At 50.9% G+C, this 12,792-nt stretch overlaps 2 protein-coding genes across 2 annotated transcripts in view; both read left to right on the plus strand.

Moving 5' to 3' along the window:
* LOC104141509 (olfactory receptor 51E2-like) overlaps positions 1-12,792 on the plus strand; it is a 40,308-nt gene that overhangs the window by 6,080 nt on the left and 21,436 nt on the right. The window lies entirely within an intron of this gene.
* LOC104141508 (olfactory receptor 51H1) lies at positions 5,851-11,995 on the plus strand. Its single transcript, XM_068931263.1, has 2 exons — positions 5,851-6,038; positions 7,729-11,995. The coding sequence occupies exon 2, from the start codon at positions 7,960-7,962 to the stop codon at positions 8,896-8,898; it is 939 nt and encodes a 312-aa protein (XP_068787364.1). The 5' UTR covers positions 5,851-6,038; positions 7,729-7,959; the 3' UTR covers positions 8,899-11,995.

Consider the following 12,792-nt stretch of genomic DNA (forward strand, 5'->3'; position numbering starts at 1 on the left):
CCAGCCACGCAGGGTGCAGTAACGCAGGCGGTGTGCAGCAGTCCTGCCGAAGAGGAAAGCCGGCCGCCCGCCAGCTCCCGGGGAGCCGCAGGGGCTCAGGCTGCACCTTTGCAGCCTGCTGGCCAGAGGGCAGCGTGGGGTCTGCAGCGCTGGCGCTTCCCTGCGAACGTCAACCCAGGCCGGCAGCACGCCTGCACCAACTCTAGGCAGTGGCACAGGCTCCCGCGAGCTGATCAGTGCTGAGGTGCATCTGAATCTCCCTGACCTGCCAAACCCCCCATGCCACCCTCCTCCTGCCGCCTCCTTTCTGTCGCCCCCGGGGCAGAGCCGTGCGTCCGCTCTGTGCTGAGGCCGGAGATGCTGCCGGCGCCTGCCCCAACAGGCTGGTGGACCCTCACCTAGGGGCGCTTCCCTCTGCCTCATATTTAAAATATGGTCAAATGCTTTATTTTCAATCAATTAGCTCTCTCAGCCCGGTTCGGAGCATTGCAAAGGAGCATTGCAAAGGAGCATTGCAGACGTAAAACCCGTGCAAGCTGAGGATGTAAAGGGAGCCCAGACTTACTCCAGAATTTGTCATTCCTCCGCTATTACAAGCCTTTCTCTTCCCTTGGACCACACATTTGTTATCTTGGCTGGGGAAAGGACCCCGTTACTGGCTGTCTCTTTGGAAATGGGAACGGTAAGATGCTGCTGAGACAGCCTCTTAGTGTGACAGCAGTATATCCTGGAGGACCTGAGGATTTGGGAAAGGGCTCAAACGCATTGCTTAGGGTCACTGTGCACGGGAAGCGGGAACAGGAAAGGAGGGATTTTGAACCAGTGGGAGGTCTCTGTGGCATTTTCAGAACAGAGAGCTGCCTCTGACCTGCGAGAACGCTCCACTGGGACACAGCTGAAACACAGCTGCCGGGAGTTTAACTTTAAATGTCATTTGCTGTCATAATGAGAAGAACTAAAAGAGAAAAGAAGAGTGAAAAGAAAAAAAAAGAGAGAGGTAAATGTTGAAAATGAAACCAGACCTTTTACAGGAGAGGGAAGTTGAATTGAGATTTCCTAGCTTGCCAAAAAGGAGGAGGGAGGGACTAATTAGGAAAAAAAAAAAAGGAAAATGCCAAATGATGTCTATTTCGGTTGAACTAGGACTAAGGGGGTTGTTTTTGGCCAAGGCACACCCAAGCAGGCGTTGTTCACACTCTCTAGAAAGGCCTCTGGCGAACTCACCTTATTCAGGCAGCTGCAGACGGTGCAAAAGGCCCCGGGAAGGATGCATGTGCGTTAACCCTGCTGCAGCCGCCGTGCCGTGCGCGCCCACCCCGCGTTTATAGCGCAGAATTGCACAGCCCCGCGCGGCTGGCGGCAGCAGCTGGAAATCTCCGCTTCTCTCGGCGTTGCTGTTAACGCTGCGTGTGCTGGCGAGAACTTCCCAGCAGCCAAACTGCTGTAGCAGCCTGTGCCTGGTGCAGGGAAGTGCCCGGGTGTCCTGGGTTCAGAGGGTGAAGCCGAGATCCAGAGAGTATGAGCTGCTGAGCCCGTTTGCCATGCAAAGTGCAGTCCTCTAACCAAACAGCCGCTGCCTCCAGCACTGATGATACTTGAACACCTTCTGCAGCGGACGCGTGCCCTGCCAGCAGCCCTCAGCCAGGGGCATGGCGTTGCTCTCCCAGGGACTATGGAGATGCTTGGGGTCCATTGGCTCAGCCGGGCTCAGCCTCAGTACGCAGGGAGAGGAAACGAGTGATAAAAACACTGTGGGGAGGGTCACATCACCCTCTGCGGCCCCCATGAGATGTGCTGGGATGCTGCCATTTGCAGCGGGTAAGGGATACGTAAGGATATTCCCATGCTGCAGGGCAGGTGCACCCCACGAAAGACAAACAGCCCTTGGGAAAGCAGATGTCCATCCAAAAAGCATTCTGCAGACGGAAACTGTTTTGAGGTGTGCTATCTTAGGTTCATTTCCAGCAACCAACCCGAGGTACTGTCTGTCCCCATTTAGGCTTTGACACTTGCCCAAACACTCTCTGTTGCTGTGCTCCCAGCATGTGCTGTTTAGGTTTCCTCTTCATTTTTCCGTGTTGGTACTAATGTGATGTCTGAACAGCCTCTTTACAAGCCCCTTTTCTAGCACTGACCTTCCCTAGCCTTGGTCTTCTTTCTGGACAGGACCATGAGCACAACATCCCTAGACCAACTTTCCATCTTTACTTAAACCTGCCCAAGCACCCTTTCCTGTTGCAGAAGGAAACTCAGGCATGCACACAGCCCACAAAAAAGCTGTGGTCATTTAATGGATGCATTCACAAAGAAACCCTGCTCTGCTCCTCCACCCTGTAATGCACCTCTCAGCACCAGAAGCACGTCATGGGTGTGCTCAGTGGCCTGAGGTCCTAACGCTGAACTGCTGCCTTATTCATTTTTCTTCACTGATGTCATTCTCCTCTTTTGTACTCCCAGGCCTTAGTAAAGTCCACTCCTGGTATACTCAATATAGTTGCTGATGTCTTATTTAACCAGCTCCCAATCACACCAGTTATGCCGTGTCCTCTGCCCCAGTTTACGCACACAGACATCTTCTTCTCCAGCCTAGCTTCTTGCTTTTACCTATTTTTCACCTTTTTATGAAAAACACGGTCTACTTTTGCTCCTCTTTTCTCTTCACACCCACGGGCACACCGAGAGATCTAATCTCCTTTGTCTAGAGACAATTGCAAATTTGATTTTGGTGTTTACACACACACACACACACACACAAACACACACATGCACACATGCATACATGCATACTTACAAACACCTATATACAGTCACACATGCATGAACCCTCACACCCACAGGTATGCGTGCATGAGAACACAGCCACATCCGTGAACACAGCCCCACACATGCACCCACTGCATATGCACACGTGCATGCTCACCCACTCTCCACATCCATGCACACACACCCCCACACGCGCCCATGCACCCACCAGCACGTGCATGCTCACACACCCTCCACATCCATGCACACACACCCCCACATGCACCCACACACCCACCAGCACGTGCATGCTCACACACCCTCCACATCCATGCACACACACCTCCACACGCGCCCATGCACCCACAAGCACGTGCATGCTCACACACCCACCACATCCATGCACACACACCCCCACACGCGCCCATGCACCCACCAGCACGTGCATGCTCACACACCCTCCACATCCATGCACACACACCTCCACACGCGCCCATGCACCCACCAGCACGTGCATGCTCACCCACTCTCCACATCCATGCACACACACCCCCACATGCACCCACACACCCACCAGCACATGCATGCTCACACACCCTCCACATCCATGCACACACTCTCCCACACGCACCCACACACCCACCAGCACGTGCATGCTCACACACCCTCCACATCCATGCACACACACCTCCACACGCGCCCATGCACCCACAAGCACGTGCATGCTCACACACCCTCCACATCCATGCACACACTCTCCCACACGCACCCACACACCCACCAGCACGTGCATGCTCACACACCCACCACATCCATGCACACACACCCCCACACGCACCCACACACCCACCAGCACGTGCATGCTCACACACCCTCCACATCCATGCACACAACCCCCCAACATGCACCCACACGCCCACCAGCACGTGCATGCTCACACACCCACCACATCCATGCACACACACCCCCACACGCGCCCATGCACCCACCAGCACGTGCATGCTCACACACCCTCCACATCCATGCACACAACCCCCCCACATGCACCCACACGCCCACCAGCACGTGCATGCTCACACACCCACCACATCCATGCACACACACCCCCACACGCGCCCATGCACCCACCAGCACGTGCATGCTCACACACCCTCCACATCCATGCACACACACCTCCACACGCGCCCATGCACCCACCAGCACGTGCATGCTCACACACCCTCCACATCCATGCACACACACTCTCCCGCACGCACCCACACGCCCACCAGCACGTGCATGCTCACACACCCACCACATCCATGCACACACACCTCCACATGCACCCACACGCCCACCAGCACGTGCATGCTCACACACCCTCCACATCCATGCACACACACCCCCACATGCACCCACACACCCACCAGCACGTGCATGCTCACACACCCTCCACATCCATGCACACACTCTCCCGCACGCACCCACACGCCCACCAGCACGTGCATGCTCACACGCCCTCCACATCCATGCACACCCCCCCCCACATGCACCCACACGCCCACCAGCACGTGCATGCTCACACACCCACCACATGCACACAAATATGTGCCCATGCACACACATGCACACGTGCACCCGGCCCACCTGTCCCTACGATTTTTGCTGTGCTCAGTGGAAAACAAATTACTTGGGGCCAAGTGAGCCAGGGCCTTCTGTGAGTTCGTCAGAGGAGCAGCATAGAAGTTCCTCTACACGCTGGTAGATAGCTGTGTGCCCACCTGTGGCAAAAAGGGGGATTAATTCCTCTTCCTTTCCTAGCACTCTGGCTCCCGTTTCACTAAAATCCCTTACTCCTGTCCCATGCTGTCACCAGCAGACCAGCCTCACACCCCAGTCTTTGCTACCCCTGAGGAGCATCACTGGGGCCGGGGAGTGTCGTGCACCTCTGGGGGGCTGCGGGGATCCCACAGGATGCCTCTGCTCTGGGGAGGAGAGGTGGGCGACCCCAGACCCATGTCCACTGCCGGCACGGAGAAGGGGAAGGCAAAGCTAAAGCCCAGCCCTGACCTTCCCTTGAGTTTGGCCTCCCTCTGCTTTGATATCCTCAGTTGAACCTGTGCCTTTGCCCCACGTGGAGGCTTGGGACCCTGACCCGTATTTGGCATTCAAGCCCCAGCTGGGCCACAGAGGTTAGGCATGACCAGAGCTAACCAGTGCTGATGCAGATGTCCATCAGGTCACCCAGCCTCTGGGAGCTCCTACTTACCGAACAAAGCAGAGCTGCGACCACCAGCTAGCACTGGAGGCTAGTGGAAATGCACACCTACCTGTCACCTGAATTTACCTCTGCAGTTAATTGTTAGAAAAACACAGAAGCTGAAGTGATATTTATGCCATAACTTTCTAAGCAGTATGTCCTTGTTTAGTTTTAAATTATCATCTCTGTGCAGGAATTATTGAGCCAGCTTGTGCTTGGCTTCTGCGCTACAGGAGGTCTGACTCAACAGTTACCATGGCCATGATTTATTTATTTTTCAAACACATTTGAGAAGGGGCAGAATTTCACCTGGAAAATGACACAGTATGTCCTTCCACACTGCCGAGGCTGCTCAGCTGAAAGCCATTGTTGGTCTTTGCTGCAGCAGGAGTTACCCTGCAGAGAAACCAGGCTGCTCGGGTAGAAATCCATCTTCTTCTGTCAAGAGATAGCTTATTGGTGGTAACACAGCGTCTTGGCAAGGTCTGCTCGGGACAGCACAGTTTATAGCTTCAGGACACCCATGCTGCAGATTTCAGCCTCTTGATTTATCAGTAAGGAGCTTCCAAACATCAGGCAGGAGTGAGGCAATGATATTGTCCAAGGAAGAATGCTTTAGAAAGTATTTAGAGTAGCCAAAACATCTGGAAATCTGCTCCTGCCTGCACAGGCCTGAAAGTGCTACAATTCTGCTTTCAACATCCCTTGTTAACACTTCCTTTTCCTGTACAAAGCCCGATATTTTTTTTTCTTCCCAGTGATCAGGACCCCAGTTCTGGTCTGTGCCAGGAGTCAGCATCGGGACCCCGTGTCCTTCCCTCCCCCCTTTCTGGGCAGATCGGTCCATCGTGCTTGCCAGGTGGTCCCGCAGCGCTCGCAGCCCTGAAGAGCGAAGACTGCAGCTGTGACTCCCTGCTGCCGGGGGGAAGCCCACGGGGTTTGGGCTGGCTGCTTAAATGTGGCTTTGCAGGCAGACCGTCTGCCCAGTGCGTCTGCAGCAGGTTGCTCAGCCAGGGCTGTCGCTGGGTCCCTACCCATGTCCTCTGCTGTGTCTGGGGTAAGTACTGGAGGGGCTGGCTGGAAGATAGCAGGATATACATATTCTTCCCCAAGAAAGTCAATTTATTTGAGGACCTGAATCAAAGTGAGAAATTTCAGGAATCTCTGGTAGAAGCAAAGAACCAGCATATTAGAAAAGTGCTCAGACAGAAAGTTGCTTTACTAAATCTTAATTTTGATCCTATCTATACAGATGGGCTTGACCTGAAAAGCCTCCCTAAACACTGATCTTGATCAATGATTATAAACTTCCTTCATTCTCTCAAGTGCTATGTGAATAGGATGTGTAAGTTTGCTTGTACAATGAATTTGCTCCCCCCCAGGAGCAAAGAGGGGTCTCTAGCTCCTTAACTTTGGTCCCTCAGGTCCTTATCTACCCTGTGGCGCTGTGAGAGAGCAGCACCCCATCATGAACAGGGCAATTTACAGGCGTGAGGAGACCCAGCTGCTCTCCCAGAATGGTGCCTTGCTCATGTGAAATCTTGAGGGGTTTTTTTTTTTGGCAGTAGATAAGGTCTAAGAGTGTGTGTGTATACACGTAAGAGCAAATCTTTGTGCTCTTCAGTGATGCAAAACATATTTGATTCCTGAGAAGAGGCATGCACGTTTTCCCTGATCTGCCATGGCAAGAGCAGAGGATGTGCCGCTTTGACCGCTGGCTGTTCAGATTGTGCTTTTAGGATGCACGAAATTTAACAGCCTTTGCTGACAAGCCTGCTTGGTATATCTCCTTGGAAAAATGGAAATTACTTTGGAAATTCCCCCCTGCTTCTCTCTGCCTCCTGCCTACAGTGCATAGCAGCTGATCTCCCGTGGTAGCCAGTGAAGCTGCCCATGAAGCAGGCTATTTCCAGAAAGGTTAAATGAAGACGTAGCATTTGTTGTTGGGTTTCCTAATGGCCTCAGGCACTACTTCAGGTTTTCAGTGATAGTTAGGCCTTGAATTTCTTCCTTTCCATTTAACCCTTTTGGCAGCTGAAAAACACAAATCCATTTTCCTTCCATCAGGGCTAGTTTAGTCAATTGGCCTACAGGTTTAGCTGATAAAGCTCCTGAAACATTTTACATTTTTACCGAGCTTAAACAAAAAGGAAAAAAAATCAGTACAGAGACAGTGTAATGGTGCTGCATCCTGTTGCAGAGTGAGATGTTCTCTCTCTGTTCTGGCTGCACTCGATTTCGCACAACATTGACCTTTCCCTGTCTGTGTCTCTCTCGCTTTCCATCCCCCTTTCCTTCCTTCTTCTGACTGCTTGCTCCAGCTTGTGCAGAGCAACCACCTTTGCCTCTACCAGCGCCGGGCACCGCAGCTGGCTGCACGCCATGGCAGCAGGAGTAGGCGCCTGGATGGTGCCTGGGATGCAGCTCCCCAGCGTCCTGCCCGAATGCCCCTTCTGCTCCTGCTCCCATTGTGGCTGTGGGAGCAGCAAGCCCCTTCCCTAGGATTCACCTCCCAGGTCTGTCCCAGCTCTCACCTTTCCTCCTTCCACAGGCAGGAGGACCCTAGCCTCAGCCCCTCACCCTGGCGTAGCGAGGCTGAGCCTTGCCTGCACTGCTGAGAAGCTCTCGGCCGGCTCTCCAACGGGCTGGGCACAAAGGCGTCCTGCAACCCCAGATGTTGAGATGCTGGGGACTATGAATAGGAAAGACCCACCATATGCTGTTCTGCTCTTTCCTTCGTTACCCAGAGCTGCACACAGCCTGGACAGACGCCTGAGATGCAGAGGTCTGCGTCTGATGTGCTAATGCCGTCCCTCGGTTCAGTGTGATGGATGAGGCACAGATGGCAGCTGCACAGGCGTTTCAAGAACCTGGCTCTCCAGTCCAGATCCGGCCAGTGTGTGGGCAGAGCTTCATAACACCGTTGTTATTCCAGGAAGCTCTATGACTGCCAGACCACCAGACCCTCAGTGCATGGCATGTCCACTTCCAATAAGACTGGTTTCAGTCCCCTGACCTTCATCCTCACGGGGATTCCTGGTCTGCCAATGAGTAACTACTGGATGGCATTCTCTCTCAGCTCCCTGTACCTCCTCATGCTCTTGGGGAACTGCATCTTGCTCTGGACCATAAAGACAGACCGCAGTCTCCATACGCCAATGTACTATCTCCTCTCCATGCTGGCCGTGGCAGACCTGGGCTTGTCTGTCTCCACGCTACCCTCCATGCTGGCCATATTCTGGTTTGAGTCTACCTCCCTCCATTTTGATGCATGCATTACCCAGATGTACTTCATCCACTGCTTCTCCGCCATTGAGTCCGGGGTTCTGGTTGCCATGGCCTTTGACCGCTTTATCGCTATTTGCTACCCTTTGCAATATGCCTCTCTCTTGACAAGCCCCCTGATCGTCAAGGCAGGAGGAGTGATCTTCATGCGGGGTGTCTGTGTGGTGCTCCCAGTTGCTGTCCTTATTAAGAAGCTCCCTTTCTGCAGGTCCACGCTCCTGTCACACTCCTTCTGCCTGCACCAGGACGTGCTGAGACTGGCTTGTGGAGATGTCAGGATCAACAGTTTGTACGGACTGACTGCCGTGATACTGACCAAGGGCCTCGACTCCCTGACCATCCTCCTGTCTTACTTAATGATCATCAGGGCCATCACGAGCACCATCTCCCATGAAGCCCGAGTCAAAGCCTTTAGCACCTGCATCTCCCACCTCTGTGCCGTCCTCGTCTTCTACATCCCTCTCATTGGCTTGTCCATCATCCATAGGTTTGGGAAGCACCTGCCCCCCTTCACTCACACGCTCTTGGCTGATGTCTATCTCCTGGTGCCTCCCGTCCTGAACCCGCTTGTCTACAGCTGGAAAACCAGGCAGATCCGCAGGCGGATTCTCACCCTGCTGCGTTGCAGATAGGCCCAGCAGCAGGTCTAGTCCTGCAGAGGCAACACACCGAAGCCAGTCTTCTCCTTCCTTTCCTCTCCAAATTGGTTGCTCATGGGGAATGTTTTCTGGGAGAAAATTATTAATGTTACTTCACTTCCCAGGACAAACCTATTACCCCTCTGGCAATATAGCTCATTTTTCTCCCCAGGGAGGGCTGGATTGTGGCAATTCATGTTATTTCACCTCCACGTGCTTTCTGGGATGTCCTGCTTCTTAGAAAGTCTGCAAGAGAGCAGAGCTGGTGGGGGCAGGTCATGAAGCTGGACTCCCTTCAGGCATGAGGAGAGAAGACTGCTGAGAGCAGATTTTAGTCAAGGGATTCACTGTTAATAGCAGTTTTAGTCTCCAAAGAAATGCAAACAACATTGCCAGGCTTGTGCTTTTAATTACAAATATCCCTACGTCGGTCGATTATATTAAACCCTCAGTTCCCAGAGATGTGCAATTATATGAGACTCCTCAGCTTTCATTGTATGAATAAAGTGATTTTCATCTTTACAGTTGTCAAAAGCAGGCAGGAACTAATGGCCTGTGGCACAAAGAGTGAAAAAAAAATAGAGTCCAAACTCACTGGGGGAGTCTGCAAAGGGAGTATTTGGTTTTTACTGTCTTGTGATATCATCTCCTCTGCCCATAACTCTCTGGAAACATTGTGAAAATCTCTTCCAGGAATTATACCGCCAGGTATAATTCAAATGAGCATAGGCCGTTTGTCGTAGAGGCATGGTTCTGCATTAAACCCGGGTGCAAGAGCTATTCAATGCAATTCAAACACCTCCCGCCTTGCAGAGCACTATTTTTACACCCCCAGCTATGCTGCCACATTTCCTTGGGAATGCATGTCATATACAGGTGTCCGGCTTCACGCTTAGGTTAGCTGAGCTTCCCCTTTTAGAGCATCAGGCTGTAATTAGTGGAGCCTCCACTCTGCCCCGTACAACCTACTCTGCTGCTTATCTACTCACACGGCTAGAATATTTCTTTTTCATTGTGTAAAATAATTCTCCCTCCTTGCAAGCCAAATTCCCTGCAACCTTGACCTGCCCATGGGGACATATGGAGCATTTCACTCCTTTCCTTTCTGCCCCCAAATCAATGCCTTCAGTTTTCCTCATAGGCTGTTCCTCTGCCCTGGGCTTTCTCCAGTTCTTCCACCTCTATACAGAAGTCCAGGTCCTAAACTGGAGCCACGGACGAGCCTATTGCTAGTGGCAAACAGGCTGCAGAGTTACTCCCCAAACCTCCTGGACGATTGCTCGTGCAAAGTTTCATGTCAGTCGGACAGTAAGAAGATACTGGTGTCTGCAAGAGCAAATACGTGCTCAGTGCGAAAAGAAAGCTGGTTACAGGGAATGTATGAGCGTCCTGAGTTGGAAACATTTAGCATACAGACTGCGGGCCCCATGGCTAGGAAGCTGCTAGAATTCTCCCTGTGTTTTTTCCAGGGTCATTAGTCCAGTCTGACATTTCCCTGATGTATCTGAAAAGCAGATGTCTGAATGCAGGCAATTTGTGCGTGTCTACACAGAGCCAGAAGCACAGCTGTTAGAAATCAGCATTTCTCCACTGAATGGTGGCTTGCTCCAGCTTCATATCAAGTTTTTTAGTCCTTTATAAATCCCTGTCCCTCTCTGTTCTCTGTTGAAAGCATTTGCAGTGTTTTTGCCCAGGCTTAATTCCAATGTCTGCTTGTACTACTGTTAGTAGGAGAATTAGCAACAAACAGAGCGGTCTGCTCCCTCTTACCTCCTGGAAGGTGGCTGTGGGCTTCAGCCTAAGGTTTACATTCCCTTATTTCACTCTGTTGTGTCCCGTTATACCACGCTCACATATAACTTCTCTTGGATGCACTAGAGTAAGCAATTTCAGCCCAGCATGCAGCTGAATCAGATGAGTAACAGACAGACCGTGATATTGCAAAACGGTCCAGGTTGACCACTGCTCTGCTGGCCAGTGTTCAGGTGTTTGCAGATGAGCAAGCCATCGCAGTCAATGTTCCCAAAGGGCTGACTGGTACCATCTGGACAAAACTGTGAGATGTAGCAGGACATTTGCATTCTCTTGCTGAAATTGCCAAGCTGCTTTGATCTGCCAGTGAGATGGTAGAAGCTGGGGACCTAACAAGGCAGACCTGAGCTCTTACCCGTATCACACTGCGTGTGCATCACATGCATGTTGTTGTGTGAATGCATGAAGAAATAGCTTAACTCTTGCTTGAACACTTTGCTAAATCCAGTGAGTCAGATTTTGCGTACTGTGGGGAATAGTTTTCTCTAATTGCTCTAATCGCCTGTGGGTGACACAGAGCAGTTCCCTGAGCTGCTTTGAGGTTAACACAGTTGCTGGCAGATCTTGTTGTTTGTTTTGAACCTCTTGCCCCAAAGGCAAAAACCACAGCTCGGATAAACTGATTTCATTCATTTCAGGTAAGTGGTGTTGGTTGACACTGGGGCTCTAACTTACAAACTCCAAAGAGCCCGTGCCTCCTTCCAGGCGTGGATGTAATATGACAGTTTGTCCATCCTGCACTAAATGGGGCTTCCCCAGCTCTCCTGGTGATGGTCTTCCATTCCTGAGCAGCTTGCAGCTTTTCACTCCCAGAGCGTCTGTGTGAGGCTGAGTCACCAGATGTGTAGTAGTGTTAGTTTGAATTCATCCTAAAAACAGCTCACTGCCTTTGCTGAGTGACTTGATCAGGTACTTTGCTGCCTGTTAGTTTAGGTTTGAAAATGAAATGTGCCACCCTGAGGCTTGCAGACATTAGCAGTTTGTGCAGCTCCCCCCAAACCCAGCTATTCTCCAGCTATCTGTGAGTCACAGCAATTTGCCAGCTTCATTTAATAATTGACAGGACCATCAGGCTTCCTTACATTTACTGTTTGTTCTTCTGTGTTTGATTTTCCATTGATGGCGCCAAAAGTAATAATGTGCATTCTAATTTTTCTGCAAGTGCTTTCCACCTGTCATTCCCTTTCTATTATCTGCATTTGCTCAGCCCTGTACCTACATATTATATTTGCCTTGCCAGTTTCCCTCTTGCCAATAAAAGTGTGTCAACTTCTGCTTCACACCAGTATGTGTGTCCTGGTCAGTACAGTAGCTCTGAAGATATATAGAGATGTCCAGAACCATGTCCAGAAACTGCCTCACTTGCTTCTTACTCTAGTCAACATTTGTGTTTTGTACCAATCTCACATTTTAATCAAATGTACAACTTTTTCAAGTGAAATAGCTAACTATGCACAATGCTTGGAACAGGGTCACCTATTTTTTTGTATCAAGCGATTTCACAGAAGTTTTCTTCCAGGAAAAGAGAAAATCTCTGTGTGGCAGCACAGCTTGCTTACTAGTAAGACTTCATCCGCTCTATAAGACAGAAAATGCTGGTTCTGACTTTACTGTTAATCCAGAGACAAGCTCTGACACTCGCTCAGATTTGGACTACTCTGATACATGCTGTCAAGATATCGGGGGATTTTAAAAATTATTTTTGGTAGCAGCCATCCAACTCTTGTTTGTGCGTCTTGGGATTTCAGAATTATGAGGCCCTGTTAAGTTTCAACGAACTTTGGAGTAAATCCACATGAATGGAACATTCCTGAGAAGGGTTACACGTTCATTGGGAAAACGTTTGTTTTTTCATTGGAATTGGACGTCTCATGTTCTGACCTAGTTTAAACTCACAAAACCCTCTGTTTACTCCTCCACATCCATATGTTTGCACATTGTCAGAGAGAAAAGCATTTCGCTCCCTGCAAGCAGATTTCATACATCAATCTCAGCCTTGAGAATGAAATAGATCACAGCCGAGGCCAATGCTTTCAAAATAAATTAGATGTTTTAAACTTAGACACCATAAAAGGG

The sequence above is a fragment of the Struthio camelus genome, chromosome 1 (assembly GCF_040807025.1).
Source record: "Struthio camelus isolate bStrCam1 chromosome 1, bStrCam1.hap1, whole genome shotgun sequence".
NCBI classification, from domain to species: domain Eukaryota; kingdom Metazoa; phylum Chordata; class Aves; order Struthioniformes; family Struthionidae; genus Struthio; species Struthio camelus.

What these genes read in the sequence shown, in the direction of transcription:
- LOC104141508 (XM_068931263.1), top strand. Translation starts at nt 7,960, where the DNA reads ATGTCCACTTCCAATAAGACTGGTTTCAGTCCCCTGACCTTCATCCTC.